Consider the following 22,086-nt stretch of genomic DNA (forward strand, 5'->3'; position numbering starts at 1 on the left):
CCCAGTCTGAAGGCCATGTGGGCCCTGGTCTATTGCTCAGTGTATTTATTTGATATTCTTCCCAGATTCACATCTATAATTTCATTACGAGCATCTATGTCCTCATTTGAGAAAAAAATACTCCACAGGTGGGAACTACAGCAGAGCCCAGAAGGAAGAAACCCAGGTGGGGCCTGCAGCTGAGCTCAGCTGCGGTGGCCGTGGGTGGCCGTTGTGTGGCAGACCCAGGGACTCCCTTCCCGGGGAGCACGGAGGGCAGCGGTGTGGGCAGAGCCGACTCACATGGTCCATCATCTGCTGCAGGCCTTGGCTGAAGGGGCGCCGCCCGATGCCCATGAGTCCCTCCTGTGCCTCAGGGAAGGAGATGGGCCCGATGCCAGGTGCCATCCCAAACTGCTTCACCATGGAGTAGGCAATGCGGGTGACCTTCCTCAGGTCGTCCTGTGCCCCTGGAGGGTGGGGTCAAGACAGAGGGATCCTCAGCACTGCAGGTGCACAGCAGCGCTGGGCCCCAGGCGTCCCGGTCAGAGCCGTGAGGCAGCACCGCCTCCCCATCCCCTCCCTCCCGAGGACCCACCGTTAGCTGGACAGTGAGGACGTTGGCACCTCGCCATTGTTCCTTAAGAGAGTCTTAAAACTTTCAGAAATGCTCTTTTATTTGGAAATCTAGAATCTGGGGGTATATTGGAGCTCACTGCATGGCAGTTCTCCAGCACAAGCCCAGGCCTATGCGACGCAAACCCACGGACCTGGAGCCCAGGGGCCCCTGGGACCCTCCTGCAGCTCCCTGGATATCCCAGTGCAGTAACAGCTTCAGAACAGTGAAGCTGCTTCAATTTTATTGCGTTTCTTGTAGCCATTACCAATAATTAACCAATTAAATGTGTTTAGAGTTGGCATATAGGTTAAGTTTTTGTCCAATTAAGTTATCTAAAAAGTCTTGCTTAGCTCCAAATCTCCTACGACCACAATTTATCTTTTACAAAATACTTAATAAATTCAAAACTATGTCTACACCAGATTCACCCCCGTGGCATGCACTGGAACAGAAGGAATCATCCAAGGAAAAGCACTCTGAAACCTCCAGGGCCCACGCCGCTGCTCCTCACCGGAAGTGACTTTGTTGAAGGACAGCGCTTCCGAGGCCCGCCCCCCCAGGGCCATGCACATCCGCTCAAACAGCTGCTCCTTGGTGAAGAGGTGCTGGTCTCTGGGGAGCATCTGAGCAAAGCCCAGGGCGGCGTTTGTCCGAGGGGCTATGGAGACCTGCACAAGGTCAAGATGGCCTAGGTCAGTAGGCAGGAGGTGGGCTTTGAGGAGGAAGGTGTGGGACTAAGACGTCTCCATCATCTGCAGCATCTTTTACAACAACAGAGGACCCCAACACTCTAGCACAGAGACAGCAGGTTCCCACCACAGGTGCCTGTTCATACACTGCCGGGAAGCGTCTTCTCATACATGACCAGGCAGGCAGGGAGTCAAGACGACAAGGCCCGTAGAAGACAGCTGAGAGGTGAAGGACAAGTTACACGCCCGATGGCCGCTGCGCTGACCCCTCGCACCAGCGACTGCTACTGAGGGTTCAGAGCACTGAGAACCCCAGGATACTGAGGGAGCAGAGGCTGTCCTCACCTCTGCTGCTCCCCCACACCCCCACATCAAGTGTGCAAGGAGGTGGGTGCGGGGCAACGTGCTAACCCAACAACACGGAACCGCTGAGTGGGAGACGGAGGGAGACAGGGCAGGAGCAGGTCCTTTGCTGGCCCAGCTGCTGTTTCTGAGAATTGTGGCAGCAAGATGGCCACATCCAAGTGCTCTGAGAATCCCGAGAGGACGCTTAATTTAAAATCTAAAACCAGGCCGGGCGGGGTGGCTCACATCTGTGATCTCAGTACTTTGGGAGTTAGAGGTGGGCAGATTGCATGAGCCCAGGAGTTCGAGACTAGCCTGGGCAACATAACAAGACTCCTTCGCTACAAAAAAAACAAAAATTACCCGGGCCACCGGTGGGGCATGCCTGTAGTCCAAGCTATGCAGGAGGCTGAGGTAGGAGGATCGTGTGAGCCCGGGAGATCGAGGCTGCAGTGAGCTGTGATTGCACCACTGGACTCCGGTCTGGGCGACAGACAGGGAGACCCTGTCTCAAAACAAAAAAAAGGCTCTAAATAACAGCTGCAGTGATGATCGCATTAATGACCAAAACCATAAGAGCCAATTCACAACCTTTTCCTGGCAGGACACTGAGCCTTGGGAAGGAGACTCACCTTTTCATTGTGACTGTCTGACTTCTGCCCATCAAATACAGTAAAAATTCTTTTTTTTTTCCCTTTGAGAATCTTGCTTTGTCGCCCAGGCTGGAGTACAGTGTCACAGTCTTGGCTCACTGCAGACTCTGCCTCCCGGGTTCAAGCGATTCTTGTGCCTCTGCCTGTCCAGTGGCTAGGGTTACAGGTATGCACCACCACGCCCAGCTAATTTTTTGTATTTTTGGTAGAGATGGGGTTACATCATGTTGGCCAGGCTGGTCTCGAACTCCTGACCTCAAGTGATCCGCCCGCCTTGGCCTCCCAAAGTCTCTGCATTAATTTTGATTTCTTGACATTACTGTGTTAAAACGTTGTGTTCACTGCTGAGTTTTTCAGTGTCCACTCGCCCCACAGTGGGCCTGGCTCTGGTCCCATGACTGTGGTGCACATCACCAAGGAGCAGCACGGATCTGGTCCCCAAACGCTGCCTCAGCCCTGCTGAGAGCCTGGGATGGGCAGGATGCTCTCCGATTAACACCCAACTTTGCTACAACTCACTCCTGAGAAAGGACCACAGCGACCAGCACTGACAAACCAAGCTGGCAACTGCTACACCACATGCATTTTTTGCAGCGAACCGAGGTAGGAACACAGCACAGCTGCCTTCCCAGGGGAGCCTCAAACCTGCACGGGTCCCTGGGGCTCCACTGTAAAGACGGCACCTGCGTTCCAAGTACAGACCTCCTCTTGGCAGCACTCGGACTCCCGGTGGTGGAGCCACGTCTTAGAGAAGCTGTAACATCACCATTTGGTGAGAATAAACGTCCATCGAGTTCACAGCTGCCTACAAGAGTAGTTTTTTGTTTGTTTGTGGTAGAGACAGTTTTGCCGTGTTGGCCAGGCTGGTCTTGAACTCCTGACCTCAGGTGATCCACCATGCCCAGGCTAGAGTAGTATTTTTTAAATGTACACTCAACTTACTTCTTTCCAATGTTAGGAGTCATTTGGGGTGGACAGGCAAAGGCAGCGAAACCCCACTGCATGGTGTAACCTTCCAGGAGTCACCCCAATAGCAGCACCATGCTCTGACGTGACACAGCCCACTCCTGCCTCCCATGTTCGAGTTCCCGCCCATCAGTCGCCTCCCACCCTGCTCCATGGATCATGACAGTGGCAGGCTTTCCTCTCACATGACGTACAGACACAGGCGGGACTCCCCAGTCAGCTACAGACACAGGCACCTGCCAAGACCCACCTTCATCACGGCCTCCGTGTGCTCCAGCATCCAGCCCACCAGGGCGTGGCCCGACTCATGAAACGCAACCACTTTCTGTTCTTCCTTGGACAGGATCTTGCTCTTTTTGGCAGTCCCTGAAAGAATGCCGGGGTGTGAGTCGGGCACGGTGGCTCACGCCTGTCATCCCAGCGCTTTGGGAGGCCGAGGCGGGCCGATCACCTCAGGACAGGATTTCGAGACCAGCCTGACCAATATGGTGAAACCCCGTCTCTACTAAAAATACAAAAATTAGCTGGGTGTGATGGTGGGCACCTGTAGTCCCAGCTACTCGGGAGGCTGAGGCAGGAGAATCACTTGAACCCGGAAGACGGAGGTTACAGTGAGCCAAGATCATGCCACTGCACTCCAGGCTGGGCGACAGGGTGAGACTCTGTCTCAAAAAACAAACAAACAAAAAAGAATGCCAGCGGATGTGAGCTTAGGCCCTGGCCTCTCCCTGGCTGGGCCCTGCTCCTGCCCCGTGTGGTCAAAGCAAGGCCCTCTCTGCACATCTCCCTCTTGTAGCTGCAGCCGTGGCTCTGGACGCCTCAACTCAAAATGACACTCTTCAGGTCAAAGAGCTGTTGAAGGAGGTCGTGCTTTCTTCTTTTATAAATGTTGCTCCTGCTGCTTTTAGGAACAAGTGCAACCCTCTGAGCAGTCTCTCCTCCTGCCCCATGGTTGGGGGGCACCGCAGGGCCGGGGCAGGGGTCACAGAACAGCAGCTTTTGACTTTCCTCCTGGCAGGACGGGCAGAGGTCTCCTCTGAGTTACGGGCTTCCTGCCTACTTTCCCTCTCCCCTCAGACCTGGAGGGGCAGCTCCATCCCCATCACTTTCTGGATCCTTATGGCTTCTGCTCAGCCCTTCAAAAGCCTTTTGCTTCAGGGACAAGGCATTTTTTCTGTCAGTGACAGGGTCTCACTCTGTTGCCCAGGCTGGAGGGCAGTGGCGCGATCACGGCTCACTGTCGCTTCAACCTCCCAGGTTCAAGCAATCCTCCTGCCCCAGCCTCCTGAGTAGCTGAGACCAGAGGTGTGCTCCACCACCATGCCTGGCTAACACTCTTTATTCTTTTCTTTTCCTTTTTTTTTTTTTTAAGAGATGGGGTCTTGCCGTATTGCCCAGGCTGGTCTCAAACTCCTGGCCTCAAGCAATCCTCCTGCCTCAGCCCCCAAAGTGCTGGGATTACAGGCATGAGCCACAGTGCCCAGCCAGGGACAAATGTTTGCATTAAATTTCCCCTGTTCAGCTTACTGGTGAGGCTTCATTTCCTGTCTCAGATTTTCCACACATCTGTAAGTTTCCATTTTGTACAACTTGAATCAGCTCGTGGTCCTGAGCACTCAAGTATGTCATGCTACTGGAACCTTCCACCACCACTTTACTGCAAGGCTTGAAATCCTAAGACACACGGGCTGTGGCCAATGAATCACTTCAACTAGAGCTGGCTACAGGATTATGTATAAAGGCACAAGACCACACGGCTTACAACACAGGCTTTACCTGAAAACAAACGAGTGTTCTAGTATGGACAACCGCTGGCAGGCCATCGACACCAGGAGGGACAAGCTCAGTTCAACAAGGACGGCACAGCCAAGCCCGCAGCCTGGGCACCGGGAGGACACCACCCTCAACTGCCCATGTCACTGGCCAGAGATGAGCACTTAGGGGCGTCTCTCCTACCCGGGAGCCTGGGCTCCCCGCGCTCCCTGCACTTCCTTTAATCAGACCATTCAGGCATTTGCTCCTGAACCTGCAGTGACCACTCCCCATTCCCTCTGCGTACGGCCCGTTGCCACACACTCTCTTCTCTGCCTGACCCTTCACTTCTGCCTTGTGGGATCTGGGGACGGAGGATGGCCCTCCCCACTCCCGGCGCCCTCCCTGCCGAGGATCTCTGAGTAGTAAGTCTTTGAACATGTTTCCTACTGCGGTGGGGACTGAATTTGCACCTTCCACAAGGAAGGATCAGGGGCTGCCCAGGCTGGGTTTTCTTGGGGATGTGGGGGACACAGGGCAAGCTCCCAGCACCAGAGCGATGGTCAGGCAGGCATAATCTGGACGCGAATCAGACACGAACCACGGGGCGTCTGCCAGTGTGAGCAAGTTTCCTGGAGGGACTCATGGACTTACAATGGACATTAAGCTGTCCACCGGGTCAAAGACGCATCCCTTGAAGGGTGCAGGATAACCTTCATCTCCCTTGAGTGCAGGACTGCCAACTGCCAGGCACTGGACTCTGGTTTAGCTGGGGGCTCTCAAGACTCGGGCTGTCCACACTACAGATGAACAGAGGATCCACTCGGTGCATCACACATGTGATATGGCGTCCTGTTAGTATTTTCCTTTTTTCTCCTGGAGTCGGGGGCCTTGCTCTGTTGCCTAGGCTGAACTGCAGCGGTGTGATCACGGCTCAATGTAGCCTCAACCTCGTGGGCTTAAGCCATCCTCCTGCCTCAGTCTCCCGAAGAGTTGGGCTTACACGCATGAACCACCACACCCTGCCCTGGCTGTATTTTCTTTCAACTGGCCTGTAGTTCCCACTCAGTCCTTCCTGCTTTGCTACGATTATCAAAAGCTTATCAATTTCCACATAAAAGTAAATGGTTACACAAAAATAAATTTCAGTCAGACACAGGCAGCGCCAGTCCTCTCGACCCACGGGGTTGTCTGAGAGAAGCCAGGTGTGTTTTGCAGTGTCTGGCACAGCAGCTGGCCCCACTCCTCTGCAGGGACCCACCGCTTTGCCAAGCTGAAGCCCTGGGGACCTGCGAGAGGCGAGTTTGTGCTAGGAATTCACTCGAATTGAGGGTGAGGAACTCAATTCTTGCAGGGATAGCTCGCAAGGGAGGCTCGTGCTCCTCAAACACCTGGGGCGAGAACCACCTCCCTTTTCAAACGTTCAACCTGTCTCAGTGCAGGTCTGAACTCCATTCCATGAGATGACTGATCACATCTGGGTGTTGCCATCACAGCTATGGAAACCTCCAGCAGCTCCGATTCCCAGTTTGGTCCTGCTCTCCTCACAGACGTCGCAGACCCCACACTGAGCAACCACGGAATGGCAGTCAGAGGCAGCCAGCCTACCTGTCACCCGTCACCAAAACTCATCTCCTGTTCCTACGGACGGTCGGGGCATTGAGTTTCACCAGAGGTCGCGCTGCAGATCCACACCTCTCCACAGAGCCCCTACTGCGCTGAAGGCACAGCTGTCCCTCCACAGCCATGGGCGGCAGCAGCCCTCTGGCCTATAATCAGTGGTTGGAGCTCAGCCCCCACGGGGCCGGGGCTAGGCTGAGCTCACCACACCCAGGCCGGCAAGGCATTTTTAGTTTTTACTATTTTTATTTTTGGGGGGGCATTTTTTATTTTTTCATTTTCTTTGGCAAGGTATTTTTATATTTCTGTTGGACAAGCGTCTACTCTTAGGTAAATGTGTGATATTTTAAACTAAGGAAAAGTACGAGGCATCATAAAGACATGAGATACACAGAACTGAAACGCAACGTGTGTTCCTTCCCACGTGATGGTTCCCTGCCACTAAACCACAGGACCCCCAGGTCTGGATCTGGCTCCATCCACCTCACCTCTAAATACCTACCTGGGTATTTCTGGGGTTCAAGCCCTGCTAAGAACGGCCTTCACCCAGGGCGCGCCCCCTGTACCTGCAAGGACGCGCTCCACGGCGTACTCGAAGTTGAGAGTGTGCACGGAAGTGTGTCCCTCCCGTGCCGCGTGCAGCGCAGCCTCATTGCAGATGTTGGCGATGTCAGCCCCTGTCAACACAAACAACAGCCATGGCGTGGGTGGGGTGGGTTTCTGCTCTCTATCAGGGCTTAAGAGGAGGAAGGGGCCCTCAAGGAAGAACAAAGATGGCCGGGCGTGGTGGCTCACCCCTGTAATCCCAGCACTTTGGGAGGCTGAGGTGGGCAGATAACCTGAGGCCAGGAGTTTGAGACCAGCCTGGCCAACAGGGTGAAACCCCATGTCTACTAAAAATACAAAAATTAGCCGGGCGTGGTGGTGAGCACCTGTAATCCCAGCTACTCAGGAGGCTGAGGCAGGAAAATCGGTTGAACGCAGGAGGTGGAGGCTGCAGTGAGCCAAGATCACGCCACTGCACTCCAGCCTGGGCGACAGAGTAGGACTCTGTCTCAAAATAAATAATAAATAAAAGGAAGAACAAAGAGGGAAAAGAGACCAAGAACCAAGAGTGCTGGTGAGAGCGTGTGGGAGAGAGGCACGGGGAGCTGGCGCCAGAAGCAGAGGCGGGGAGAGCGGCGGGCACTTGGACCATGTTCCACTGAGGCCATTCCACAGACGACACACAGAACTGCCAGGCTCCATACGCCCTGACACCCGTCTCTCCTCCCAAGGGCAGTTCCACACCCCATCTTGTGACTGATTCTAAGAAATTAAAGGCTCTCCAGTAACCACAGAATTCCAGAGAAAGACCCTAACAAATCATCAAAGGGCAAGTTCATCTCATAATCAAAGGGAGGTTTGTTGACATTAACTTTTAAAATGTGAGGCACACAGAAGGAACAGCATCTTGAGATATGATTTCTATTTCTACAACTTGACAGAGACTGTGAGGGTCAGAGGTAGGCGGCTTTGCCGGGACCGCCTGGTCTGACCCCAGGTCTGACAGGAAACGCCGGGATGACTGGTCACTGTGTGGAAGCAAACATAACTCCACTATCTCTGGAGTCAAGACAGACCCGGAACCACCGTCTGCTTTCCCACCCCTGGGACGGAGGAAGGAGAGCGGGTGCCGTCTGGACCTCCTGCCGTCCCACATGCACATCAGCTCCCACTCAGGCTTGTACTGAGCAGGGGCCCCCAGAGAAGGAGCAGCGCCCACCCCACAGAGGAGGCCTCGATGCTGTGTGCGCAGGTGAGACCACCTGCCCTCAGGACGTGAGGCTGCCCAGGCTGCGGGTTGAGAACGTACCACTGAATCCTGGTGTCAGCTCTGCCAGACGCTGGGAGTAAAAGGTGCTGGATTGGGTCAGCTTCAGGCTCTTCAGGTGCTGCTCAAAAATCTCCCGCCTCTCCTGCCAAAACCAGGGGAGGAGGACAGACCGTTGGGCTCACGCCCAGTTATTGCCGCAGGCGCGGCATGTTTGTCTGTGGGGGGGGGGTCCCCGACGTGCCCGTCCTGAGGACAAGCCTCAGCTTCCCAAGTAGCTGGGATTACAGGTGTGTGCCATCACACCTGACTGAGTTTTGTATTTTTAGTAGAGACGGGGTTTCACAAAGTTGGCCAGGCTGGTCTCGAACTCCTGACTTCAAGCGATCCACCCTCCTCGGCCTCCCAAAATGCTGGGATTACAGGCGTGAGCCACCATGCCTGGCCACAAGCAGCATTTTAAACATGAACAGAACGCTCCTGGATGGCCAGGCCTAGTGGCTCACACCTGTAATCCTAGGACTTTGGGAGACCGAAGCGGGCAGCCTGGCCAACATGGTGAAACCCCATCCCTACTAAAATACAGAAATTAGCCAGGCATGACAGCAGGTGCCTGTAATCCCAGCTACTGGAGAGGCTGAGGCGGGACAATCACTGGAACCCGGGAGATGGTGGTTGCAGTGAGCTGAGATGGCGCCGCTGCACTCCAGCCTGGGGGATAGAGTGAGACTGTCTCAAAAAAAAAAAAAAAAAAGAACGCTCTTGGAAGCCAAGGTGGGTGGGGATCACTTGAGGCCAGGGGTATGACACCAGCCTTGGCAACACAGCGAGACTCTGTTAAAAATTAGCCGACACAGGCCGGGCGCGGTGGCTCAAGCCTGTAATCCTAGCACTTTGGGAGGCCGAGGTGGGCGGATCACGACGTCAGGAGTTCGAGACCATCCTGGCCAACATAGTGAAACCCTGCCTCTACTAAAAATACAAAAAAAATTAGCGGCGGGCGCCTGTAGTCCCAGCTACTCGGGAGGCTGAGGCAAGAGAATGGCGTGAACCCGGGAGGCGGAGCTTGCAGTGAGCCGAGATGGTGCCACTGCACTCCAGCCTGGGGGACAGAGCCAGATTCTGTCTCCAAAAAAAAAAAAAAATTAGCCGACACAGTGGCGCATGCCCATAGTAGTCCCAGCTCCTCAGCTTGAGCCCTGAAGGTTGAGACTGCAGTGAGTGGTGATCGCAGCACTGCACTCCAGCCTCAGTGAGAGCACAACACCCTTTCTCTAAAAATTAAAAGAAAAAATTAAAAAGAAAAAAGAAAAAATTATAGCAGAATAGCTAACAAAGCATGTCACAGAGCAAACGCTTATTCTGCAAAACTTCCAATTCCCAAACATGTTCCATGCATCTAAACCCTGATGTAAAATGTTTCTTACACAGTCAAAAAGCCAGGAGCTGCCATACCCTGGAGAAGCCGCCCTCCCCTGGAGAAGCCGTGTACCCTGGAGAAGCTGCCGTCCCCTGGAGAAGCCGTGTACCCTGGAGAAGCTGCCATCTCCTGGAGAAGCCGAGTCCCAGAGGGAAGGGCTTCTGCTCCGCCCTTCACTCTCCATCCCAACAGAGGCTGAGCACCGGCTGAGGCATCAGGGCAGCCCCTGTGTGAGCCCAGCCCTGCTCCCCAGGCTGCAATGATGGAACATTAACCACCAGCAGACCCCAAGGCCCTCTCTCCAAACCCTCCGCTCCATGAGCTGAACTCCTGCTCCCTCAGGGCAGCAACAAAGGCCCTTTGGCCAGGAAGTGTAACGTCCGACCAGAGCCCTGTGACAGAGGAGAGATCAGGCAAGCGGTCTTAGGACTTCTACTCCCACCCCAATTTCAGGGCAGCTGCACAGTCCACGTCCCCAGAGCCCACGCTAAGGATGGAAGGAAGTGATGCCACACAAGCATAAAGTTTCTCACGATTTTTCCTCCTGGATTTTGTTTCAAAGGATTTGCTATAAAAACCAGACTGATACCCAGGATAAAAGGGAAACCAATAGCGGGTGAACAGAACTGCAAAACCCCGAGCAGTGAGTGCAGCAGGTGGGCAGGTCTGCCGGGGGCGTGCAGCCAATGTGGGGGCCACAGCCTGCCGGGGGCGTGCAGCCAATGTGGGGGCCACAGCAGTGAGTGCAGCGGGTGAGCAGGTCTGCCGGGGGCGTGCAGCCGATGTGGGGGCCACGCTGGACATTGCCAGCACCTGTGGGGCTACGACAGGCTTCACACCAAGAAGTGTCTTAGAGGAGAGGCCAGACCACTCAGAACGAGAGTGAGGGCGGCCCAGGTGGAGTGGGAGAGGCTGGGGTCCTGCGTCTGACCTGCAGCGTGGGAAGATCAATGAACACGTGCCGGTCCAGTCGGCCTGGCCTCATCAGAGCACCGTCCAAAATGTCAGCTCGGTTCGTGGACGCCAGGACAATGACATGGTCTGTGGTACCCATTCCTGAGGGGACAGAGCAGACAGTGGCCCTGAGGGTGGGGGTCCTGACACAACACATTTCCCCTGCAAGTTCCCCTTCAGGATACAGGAGGGAGAGAGACCCCCACCTAAGGCCCAGAGAGAAAGGAACAGCCCGGTCCTTCCGAACTAGGAGCCGTGATCCCCCATCGCTCCCAGCCAACATCACCAGGAGGAACAGGAATCTGCCTATTTGACAAGTGAAAACAGCAGCGCCGTCCCTAGGGCTGGCTACTGAGGCAGAACTGTCCAAGGCCCTCCTGGAGCTCCCACAGCACCCTGGAGCGTCTCCCTGTCTCATGGGGCCACCTGGGAGCTGGTCATAACAGCCACCCCCCCACCCCCACGTCATTATTATTGTGACTTTGTAACACTTTAGCTAACGCCCCGCTTTAGACTGTGACTTTGAAACACTTTATCTTCAATGTCTGGCCTTAGGCCCTGGGTTTCAGGCTTGAGGTCTCTCATCTAAGAATTTAAAAGTGAGTCCAGAAACGATCACTGATCCCTGGTGTATGTGAACCTTGACTGGCCCTTGATGTGAATAAATCAACTGCGAAACGGGATTTATGAAGCTGCTGGGACCACCTGACTGGATGCTCATAAGAACGTTCAGGTGTTACGATGCTGTGATACTTCTCTGAATTTAAAGAAATGTACTCAGAGCATGTAAGATTCAAAACTATGGGTTTGCTTTAAAAGAATACAGTCCACCGGGCGCGGTGCCTCACGCCTGTAATCCCAGCACTTTGGGAGGCTGAGGCAGGCGGATCACGAGGCCAGGAGTCCAAGACCAGACTGGCCAAAATGGTGAAACCCCACAAAAGATACAAAAAATTAGCCGGGTGTGGTGGTGCGCGCCTGTAATCCCAGCTACTCAGGAGGCTGAGGCAGGAGAATCTCTTGAACCTGGGAGGCAGAGGTTGCAGTGAGCCAAGGTGACACCACTGCACTCCAGCCTGGGCTACAGGGCAAGACTCAGTCTGGGAGAAAAAAAAAAAAAAAAAAAAAGAATCCACTGGTGGCCAGGCACAGTGACTCACGCCTGTAATCCCAGCACTTTGGGAGGCTGAGGCAGGTGGATCACCTGAGGTCAGCAGTTCTAGACCACCCTGGCCAAAAGGGTGAAACCTCGTCTCTACTAAAATACAAAAATTAGCTGGGTGTGGTGCGTGCCTGTAATCCCAGCTACTCGGGAGACTGAGGCAGGAGGCGGAGGTTACAGTAAACCGAGACTGTCACTGTACTCCAGCCTGGGCGACAGAGCAAGACTCTCAAACAAACAAACAAACACACAAACAAAAAAACGGAAAAGGTCCGCAATAAACAGTGTTAAAAGTAACTAACGTAAGAACAGGATCCACCGTGACTAGAAGAGGATTTAGCCGGGCGCGGTGGCTCACGCCTGTAATCCCAGCACTTTGGGAGGCCGAGGCGGGCAGATCACGAGGTCTGGAGATTGAGACCATCCTGGCCAACATGGTGAAACCCCAACTCTACTAAAAATACAAAAAATTAGCTGGGCTTGGTGGCGTGCGCCTGTAGTCCCAGCTACTAGAGAGGCTGAGGCAGGAGAATCACCTGAACCCAGGAGGCAGAGGTCGCAGTGAGCCGCACCACTGCACTCCAAGCCCGGGTGACAGAGCAAGACTCCGTCTCAAAAAAAAAAAAAAAGAACAGGACGTACCGTGACTGACGTAAGAAACCCTTCATAATCCCAGCACGTTGGGAGGCCAAGGTGGGAGGACCATGTGAGCCCAGGAGGTGAAGGCTGCAGTGAGCTATGATCATGCCCCTACACTCCAGCCTGGGCAATGGAGCGAGACCCTGTCTCCAGCAACCCCATGTTCTTGGGACAGGACCTTGAACGCTCTGAGAGGGCTGAGGGGAGGGGCCTGACCAGCTTCTCCAGGGCCACTGTCCTGAGCCTCACTAAGCCGTAGCCGCCAAGTCTGGACAGCAACTCAGTCCAAGCCACACCCCACTTCCAAGCAAATCGCTCCCGAATTTCAAAGGAACTTTGAAAGACACAACCATTCTCCCTGGTTCCACACGTCAGAATGTGATAAGCTGGGATGCTGAGTCCCAGTCACATTTCTAGAAGGGAGATCACCGAAGAGAACCACCTGGTCAAGGCAAAGGCAGTGCCTTAAAATGACGGTGACTTTTAAAATAAACTCAGAAACAAAAACGGGCAGCAGAAGCACAAGTGCCTTGTCACACTATGACACAGGGAACAAGAGGCTGGGGAGGGTGGGGACTGGGATCCGAGCTGGCCCCTCCAGAGCTGTCTGGAAGGCCTGCCAAGGCTTACTGCTCAGTGTCGTGGAGCACCTTCCTTGCAGAAGAAGCCAGGACTGTGGATACAGAATTCTGAAAGATTGTATAAACGGTGAAAAAAAATGGAAAAGTTATAGGAACACTGGTCTCAAAAACAGCAGCCAGGCCAAAGAGGTGCAGTGCGAGCTCCTAGAGGGGGCGGCACCAGGTTCAAGCACAGCTCGGCCTTCAGCAGAGCCTGGCCACCCTGCGGGGCACATGCTTCGCACCGGGCCGCTATGTGTCAAGACGGCCACCCTGCGCGGCACGTGCTCCCCACCGGGCTGCTATGTGTCACCGACACGTGGTTTCAGGATACGGACTTCCTGGGACTGGACACATGCTCCCCGCTGGGCAACTATGTGTCAGGGACATGCGGTTTCAGGATATGGACTTCCTGGGACTGGATCTCTGGTTTGACTTTTTGAGTTTTGTATTCTGACGGTAACAGATACACAACAAATTGCAAAAACAGCACAGAGCAGTCCCTTTGGCCCTGGTCCCCCAGCAGCTGCGCATTCAATAGCTGCAAAACAAAGGTAAAGCCAAGAGACTGACACAGAAACACCAGGCCCCCACTCAGACACCCCCACTTCTATGTGCTCTCACCTGTACGCTCCACAGATGGACACCTGCATCACACGCACATTCACGTAACCAGCATCTCCCCTCAAGACACAGAACCGCCCTCCCCAGAGGCATCCCTCCTCCCTGCAGACCTCCCCTAACTGCTGACAACCACTAACCTGTTCTCCATCCCTAGAATTTTGTTATTTTGACAACTTTGTACAAGTGGAGTCATAAGATACTAAGCCTGGCTCTTCTCACTGGGCATCATTTCCTTGTTGCTGCAGGAAGAGTTTCCTTCTACGGCTGCGTAGAACACCATGGTAAGGATACACCCGTTTCAGCTCTTCTACTGCTGCGTAGAACACCACGGTAAGGACACACCCGTTTCACCTCTTCTATTTCTGCGTAGGACACCATGATAAGGATACACCCGTTTCAGCTCTTCTATTTCTGTGTAGAACACCACGATAAGGACACACCAGTTTCAGCTCTTCTATTGCTGCGTAGAACACCATGATAAGGATACACCAGTTTCAGCTCTCAGCCACTGAATGACACCTGGGTTGCTTCAAGTTTTTAGCTATTACAGGTAAATGAGCGTAGGCGCCCAGGCATTTCGTGTGAGCCTAAGTCTTTGCTTTCCTGGGATAAGAACCCAGGAGGGTGGACGCGGGGTCATGTGGTGAGCGCATGTGGACACGGGGTCATATGGTGAGCACTCATTTAGTTTTTTAAGAAACTGCCAAACTGTTTCCCAGTGAGGCTGTACCACGTCACATCCCCATCAGCAGCGTACAAGGGATCTGGTTTCTTGGCATTCTCAGCAGCGTGTGGTGTTGTCACTGTTTTTTGAGTTTTGTTTTGTTTTTGAGATGGGGTCTCGCCCTGTCGTCCAGGCTGGAGTGCAGTGGGGTGACCACGGTTCCCTGTAGCCTCAAACTGCCAGGCTCAAGCGATCCTCCCCTCCCACCTCAGTCTTCTGAGCAGCTAACACTACAGGTGCGCACCACCACTGCCAGCTAATTTTTATATATTTTTAGAGACAGAATCTCACTGTGTTGCTCAGGCTGGTTTCAAACTCCTGGGCTAAAGTAATGCTTCCAACTCAGACCCGCAAAGCGCTAGGATCACAGGTATGGCCCAGATCCGGGCCACTCACTGCTCTTTACTCCAGCTCTCCGATGAGGTGTGTGTTCCTATCAAAATCTCAGCAAGATACTTTGGTAGACAGGAACAAGCTTACTCTAAAAATTATAGGAAAAGGCAAAGGAATAGCTGAAACAATTCTGGTAAAGAACAAAGTGGGAGGAATCACTCCACCTGCTCTCAAGTATCACATAAGCGAGAGACCAGTTGTGTGCGGAAGGACAGACTCACAGAGCCAGCACAGACCCCCACATCCACCTGAGCTGTGGCAAAGGTGCAAGCACAACTTGGTGGAGAGAAGACAGCATTTCAGACCAGTGGCGCTGGAACACTTTTCCACAGGCAGAAAATGAACCTGACGAAACCTCCCACCTCATGTAGACGTTAACTTAAAATAAGATCATGCATTAAATCTAAAACTTCTATAAGAAACCCATTAGAGGCCAGGCGCAGTGGCTCACGCCTGTAATCCCAGCACTTTGGGAGGCCGAGGCGGGCGGATCACGAGGTCAGGAGATCGAGACCATCCTGGCTAACACGGTGAAACCCCGTCTCTACTAAAAATACAAAAAATTAGCCGGGCGTGGTGGCGGGCGCCTGTAGTCCCAGCTACTCAGGAGGCTGAGGCAGGAGAATGGCGTGAACCCAGGAGGCGGAGCTTGCAGTGAGCCGAGATCGCGCCAGTGCACTCCAGCCTGGGGGACAGAGAAAGACTCTGTCTCAAAAAAACAAAACAAACAAAAAAAAGAAACCCACGAGAGGCCAGGCATGGGGGCTCACACCTGTATTCCCCACACTTTGAGGAGCTGAGGTGAAAAGATCATTTGAGCCCAGGAGTTCAAGAGCAGGCTGGGCAACAAGATGAGACCCCAACTCCACACAAAAAATTTTTTTTTAATTAGCCAGGCATGTTGGTGCACACACCTGTGGTCCCAGCTACTCAGGAGGCTGAGATGGGAGGATGGCTTGAGTCCCAGAAGCTGAGGCTGCTGCGACCAATGATCACACCACTGCACTCCACCCTGCGTGACAGAGCAAGACTCTGTCTCAAAGAAAACAAAAAAGAAACCCACAGGAGAAAACCTTTAGGATCTAGAAATAGGCAAACAGTTCTTTTATTTGTTTGTTTGTTTTCTTAAGACGGAGTTTTGCTCTTTTTTGCCCAGAATGGAGTGCAATGGCGCCAACTTGGCTCACTGCAACCTCCGCCTCCCGGGTTCAAGCAATTCTCCTGCCTCAGCCTCCTGAGTAGCTGGGATTACAGGCGCGCGCCACCACGCCCAGCTAATTTTGTATTTTTAGTAGAGATGGGGTTTCTCCATATTGGCCAGGCTGGTCTTGAACTCCTGACCTCAGGTGATCCACCCGCCTTGGCCTCCCAAAGTGCTGGGATTACAGGCGTGAGACACCATGCTCGGCGGGCAAACGGTTCTTAGACTTCACAGTAAAAATGAGATCTATAAAAGCAAAAATTGATAAACTGAACTTTATCAAAATCAGCAGCTTTTGTTGTTCCCCGTTAGAGGGTGAAATGACAAGGGACAGATGGAGAGAGAATGCGTAAACCTCATGTCCAAAAAAGGGCTGTGTTCAGAGCCCTGGAGAACACTCAGAACTCAGTCAAGACACCTGCTGAGAAGATGCCCCTTGGGCCTCGAGATCTGTGCCCCCCAGCCCTGAGCTCCCACCCCTTAACTCCTGCCTGGGTTTCCCACAGTATCCTCAGTGCTCGGGGCTGCCTGCTGGTCCACCATCCCTGGGACCTAAGACATTGTCCAAAAACAAAGGCAACCAAACTCAGGATAAAGGACCGGCTGCCACAGCCTCACTTCCCAGAGGGCCCCAGACAGGAACCCCGAGAGGCCCTCAACCTGCCGCAGGACCCGACAGTTTGGGGGATGTTTTTGGGTCAGAGGCTCCTTCCATTCCCTGTTGGAGGCACATGTGGAGGACGGCAGGGCAGGCAGAGGCAACACCACAGGGAGCAAGCCACAGACAAACGCTAGACTGGACCCCGCTCTCCCGCTCAGAGCCTGAGACCCTTGAACCAGCACCCACTTCCTCTGAGAGGACAGAGGCATCACCTCTGTGCCAGCAGCAAGCGCTCAAGAGCTGACTCAAGTGGGAATGAGCCACACTGCCGGCCCCTCCCTGCCTGGGGGGCCCAGGAGCCCAGGCCTCCTCCTGTCCGTCTGTCCCCCAGGCTCACTGTCCATTCTGGCTTGGACCTGGGAGAATTTCCCCCAGTGCTCTCTAAATGGCTCTTGTCAAGATTTTACCAACAGGACTTCCACATCGAGTGGGTGACAGTGGACGCCCTGGCTATGTGGGCATGGAGGGTACTCGTGCTTTCTTTGAGGGATGTCTCAACGCACCAGGACAGCACAAGATGCCCAACCTGAAGCGGCTGCTCCCACCTGACTGCAACCTTCCAACCCGAGGTCTAACACGGGGAGAAAAGCTGCATCCCCATCCCGCTTCCGGCAGAGCGACGCTTCTGAGTGGGAGGACACACTCTGAACCCCAAGTGCAGTTCTCTGTGCTCCAGCCTGGCCACACCAGCATCACCCAGGGCTCGGCAGTGCTCACGGCCCCCAGGGGAGGACAGGGGCAGTCGACGGGCGTGAGTTGTGAGTCCGACGGCCGGCTCCTGCTGGGCCTCAGCTTCTCTCTCTGCCAGCGCCCATCTACCCACCTGGCAGGCAGTCCACGGCTCCCAGGGCAGAGCGTGCTTGATACATTCACTGCCACATTAAGGACAGAGGTAGGGGTGTCCCCGGGTCACAATGGGACCAGGACGAGGACCCCGGCTTCCCAGGACCTCGCTGACTGCCCAGATACTGGGAGCCTGGACCTGAAAGAGCCCACGACAAGCACCGCCAGGCTCACATGCTGAGGAGTTTACTTTGCACAGACTGAAAAAACAACGCCTGGCATGGTGGCTCAAGCCTTGAGTCCCAACGACTTAGGAAGCTGGAGCAGGATGGCTGCTTGAGCCTAGGAGGTGGAGGCTGCAGTGAGCTATGATGGTGGCACTGCACTCCAGCCTGGGCGACAGAAGGAGACCCTGTCTCTGAAGAAAAAAAAAGCCGAAGCATAAAATGTTCACAGCAGCCTTTTCCGTGTGTGGCTGCACGTCAGGGCGCCGTCTTGGCTGGCTTCCGCCACCAGGGGATGACTGCGTGGAAGGGAGGCCTGTGTGAACTGCTGGGCATCCACAGCTCCCGCATGTGCTCAGCGCTGACACTCGGCATCACTGCTTTCCAGCACAGGAGCCGGGACCTGGACATCCATCGCCGGTGGTGCCTCCAGTGCTCTCTGACTTACGTCCTTCCCAGCAGGGTCTGGGGTCCACAGGACACGGCCATGGACGGGCTGACGTAACCAACAAGGCTGCGGCTTTTCTCTTCCCCAGTGAGATTTTCCCACGAGCAGCACAGCGTCCACCCCATCCTGTGCACTTCCATGAATGGAAGCAACAAAGCCTGGCCTGGGAGCTCGGCAGGGCTGAGCACACACAGCTGTGGCTCTGCATAAAGGGACTTGTTTAGAGCTGGCACTCAACAAGAGGCCTTCAGTCAGCGGACTCCCAGGCCTGCGCAAATCCGGGGGTGGAAGCAGCTATTCTTACGATAGCACAGAGAGGTTATGTGGAGAAGATCGTTTGATATACGCTTGCCTTTGGGCTCAAGTCACTCAAAAAGGTGGTCTCTGTCTTCAGTGCAAAAGGCAACCGCAGAAGAGCGAACGACATCGCCCTCCATCGCCCTGTGGGCTCCGTGAGACAGGAGCAGGCGGGGGTCTCTCCTCTGAGCTTCCTCATGGTCCCCTGGGAGGGCACCTGGTCAAGAGAGGCACCTGGTCGGAGAAGGCTGCAGACTCAGAGGATGAAGACCTCAGTGTCCACGCCGCGCAGCCAGAACAGCGCAGCCACCCGCCTCACCCGACCCACAGAGAGTAACAAGACTCTGTGGCCAGAACCCAAGGTGTCCTGCAGATTTCTTCAAAACCCAAACAACCCACCCATCCTTCAGCAGCCTCCAGAAACAATGGTTAGAGCCACACTGAAGGCCACACAGCACCAGACAGGCCACAGTGAAGGCCACAAAGCACCAGAGAGGCCACATAAAGATGCTCCGCAGAGAAGCAGTACAACGAGCCTGGAGGCTCCAGAGGCCTCTAAAACGCATGGTGATCTCCACTTGAGGTACAGGGCCAGCTCCCCCAGCAGAGGTGGTGGGGTCCCTGAACCCCAAGAACCCACCTCTGAGGAGGTGTCTCTCCTCAGTGACACCTCAGACACTGCACAACCTGAACTGCTCACCCCACATCTCTGAAGACATTCTGTTCTCTGAAAACTCGACTCCCATGACCACTTGCTCTGTGTGCAGAAGGCAGCCGTTCAGGTCTCGCATGCTCACGCATTAATTCCTGAACAAGCGTGTGGAGAGACGACTGGAGACACAGGGGACAAGCAGCAGGAGAGGGGTGAAGCATTCTCTGCAAACGTCACTGCGTCCTGGACACCATCGGGAATCTCACTTTCATCTTCCACCCTCAGAACTTTCACAGCCTAGAGAACACTTCTGTGGGCATCAGTCTATCTGAATTCACAGCAGCCCAGAGGGAACGCGGGGCACCCAAAAGAGACGGGAGCCAGCACAGGGAACGTGGGGCACCCAGAAGAAATGGGCGCCAGCACGGGGAACGCGGGCACCTGGGAGAAATACGTGCCACCATGGAGAACGCAGAGCACCCAGGACAGATGGGCGCCAGCACAGGGAACATGGAATACCCAGAACAGATGCACACCAGCCCAGAGCCAAAGTCCTGAGCAGAGTCCACCGCCAGCGACAGGTGCAGCGACACTGTAAACCTCAAGGCACACCACAGCACTGCTGCACCAATCCGGCCAAATGCACTGCTTGACCTGACCCTGAGGACATGTCACAGCTCCAGAGATGACATTCCTGAATGTCACTGGCCTGTACAGTGTCACAGTCACCAAAGACAAACACTGAGGAACAGTGAAGCCTACCTGTAATCCCACCTACTCAGGAGGCTGAGGTAGGAGGATCACATGAGCTAAGCAGTTCAAGACCAACAGGAGCAACAGAGCAAGACCCTGTCTCAAAAAACAGGACCAAGAAATGACACAGGAAGGGAAGAGACCAAGGAGACCGAACATCCACGTCGGGGGGCGGAAGCACCTGTGGATGGGTCTGGGGGGCAGTCATGGACACCGTGGCGTGGGGGTGGGAAGCGTCCATGGATGGGTCTTGGGGGCAGTCACGGACACCATGGCCTGGGGGTTGGAAGTGCCCGTGGATGGGTCTGGGGGGCAGTCACGAACACCATGGCCTGGTCTGAACCTGCAGACCATGTACGTCACAGTCAGCCTTCAGGGAGCTCGCAGGAAGGCATCAAAGAACACTCTGACTACCGTGGCAACACTTCTGTAAGTCTCAAGTGATTTTGCAATGAGAGGTGAAGCAAGTTCCCCCCTTAGCTGAGTAGTCAAAACTGGGCTGTGCATGTGCTAAGACACACGACTCCAGGCAGCCACAGGCAACAAAGAAAACAGGAAGTCAACGGTTCTCTTGGAGCCAGAACACTTTGGGGAAAAAAGTCTCCCTCATCTACAATACCTAAAATCTAACTAGAATTCTGATTAAATCTTACAAAGCAGAGACTTCAAAAGATGCTTGTACTTATGTTAACACAGCCTAATTCACGACAGTCCACGTGTCCACCGACGAGTGAATAACAAGACGCAGCCCCTACACACAAGGAAGCATCATTAAGCCTCAAAGAGGAAGGAAATCCTGACACGTGCCCAGCGCAGATGGCCCCTGGAGATGTTATGTGCTTGAAAGAAGGCGGATAGCAAAGGACAGACACTGTAGGACTCCAATTCTATGAGGTCCCTCCAACAGTCAAACTCAGAGACAGACAGCGGGACACAGGCTGCAAGGGGCTGGGGATGGAGAATGGAGAGGGTTGGGTGGGGACAGGTTTTCGGTTTGAAGAGAAAGTTCTGGAGACACGTGGTGGTGGCAGTTGCTCAACAGTGCGAATGTACTTAATGTCAATGAACTTCAGAATGATTAAAGTGGTAAATTTATGTGAACATATTGTTTTTTAGAGACAGAGTCTCGCTGTGTTATCCAGGCTGCAACGCAGAGGCTGTTCACAGGCAAGACCATCGCACGGGACACTCCCTAGCTCAGGCTCCAGCACTCCTGCCACGGCCTCCCAAACAGCCAGGAACACAGGCCTGCACAACCAAGCCTGGCTATCTGTATATTGTACCACAACAATATCCACATGAAAAAAAAATAATAATCTTGCAAAAGTAGCTCAGAAGAAAAATAATTCCATGTCACCTTTATTGGGTCAGCTCCATTAAAAAAATAAAAATGTCAAAGCCAGAGCAGAAGTCATTTTCAAGGGGTCACAACAAATGGGGTGCCTCCCTCGCCGCAGTACAGTGCCCTGATGCTCTGCTCGGCCCTCTAACCAGCATCACACCCTCTCCAGGGGGCGCAGGGAGAGACGTGGTGGCACAACCAGACAGACTCATTACAGACTTAAAAAATCATGAGTGGCACAGATCTTCCAGAATCTGTCTAGCGGTCTTTCTGGGTTTTGCTGCAAAGCCCCTAAAAAACAGTAATAATGGAAAAAAAAGCCTGGGCGCCAAGGCTGACGCCTGTAATCTCAGCACTTTGGGACACTGAGGCAGGCTGACCACCTCAGGTCAAGAGTTCGAGACCAGCCTGGCCAACACGGTGAAACCTCGTTTCTACTAAAAATACAAAAATTAGCCAGGTGTGGCGGCACGTGCCTGTAATCCCAGCTACTTGGGAGACTGAGGCAGGAGAATCGCTTGAACCTGGGAGGCGGAGGTGGCAGTGAGTCAAGATGGTGCCATTGTACTCCAGCCTGGGCAACAGAGCGAGACTGAGAAAAGATTGCCGGGTGCAGTGGCTCACAGCTGTAATCCCAGCACTTTGGGAGGCCGAGGCAGGCGGATCACGAGGTCAAGAGATGGACACCATCCTGGCTAACATGGTGAAACCCCATTTCTACTAAAAATACAAAAAATTAGCCGGGCGTGGTGG

At 54.0% G+C, this 22,086-nt stretch overlaps 1 protein-coding gene across 3 annotated transcripts in view; it reads right to left on the reverse strand.

Moving 5' to 3' along the window:
• Window positions 1-22,086, reverse strand: part of SPG7 (SPG7 matrix AAA peptidase subunit, paraplegin) — a 51,477-nt gene that overhangs the window by 3,519 nt on the left and 25,872 nt on the right. For 2 of the 3 annotated variants that reach the window (XM_032156160.2, XM_032156164.2), the window contains exons 10-15: window positions 10,788-10,912; window positions 8,479-8,581; window positions 7,190-7,300; window positions 3,502-3,617; window positions 1,110-1,266; window positions 283-449 (exon numbers count right to left, since the gene is read on the reverse strand). In XM_032156160.2, the coding sequence (XP_032012051.1) occupies window positions 283-449; window positions 1,110-1,266; window positions 3,502-3,617; window positions 7,190-7,300; window positions 8,479-8,581; window positions 10,788-10,912 (779 nt within the window). The other variant, XM_032156162.2, reaches the window with a different exon arrangement.

The sequence above is a fragment of the Hylobates moloch genome, unplaced genomic scaffold (assembly GCF_009828535.3).
Source record: "Hylobates moloch isolate HMO894 unplaced genomic scaffold, HMol_V3 SCAFFOLD_6, whole genome shotgun sequence".
NCBI classification, from domain to species: Eukaryota; Metazoa; Chordata; class Mammalia; order Primates; family Hylobatidae; genus Hylobates; species Hylobates moloch.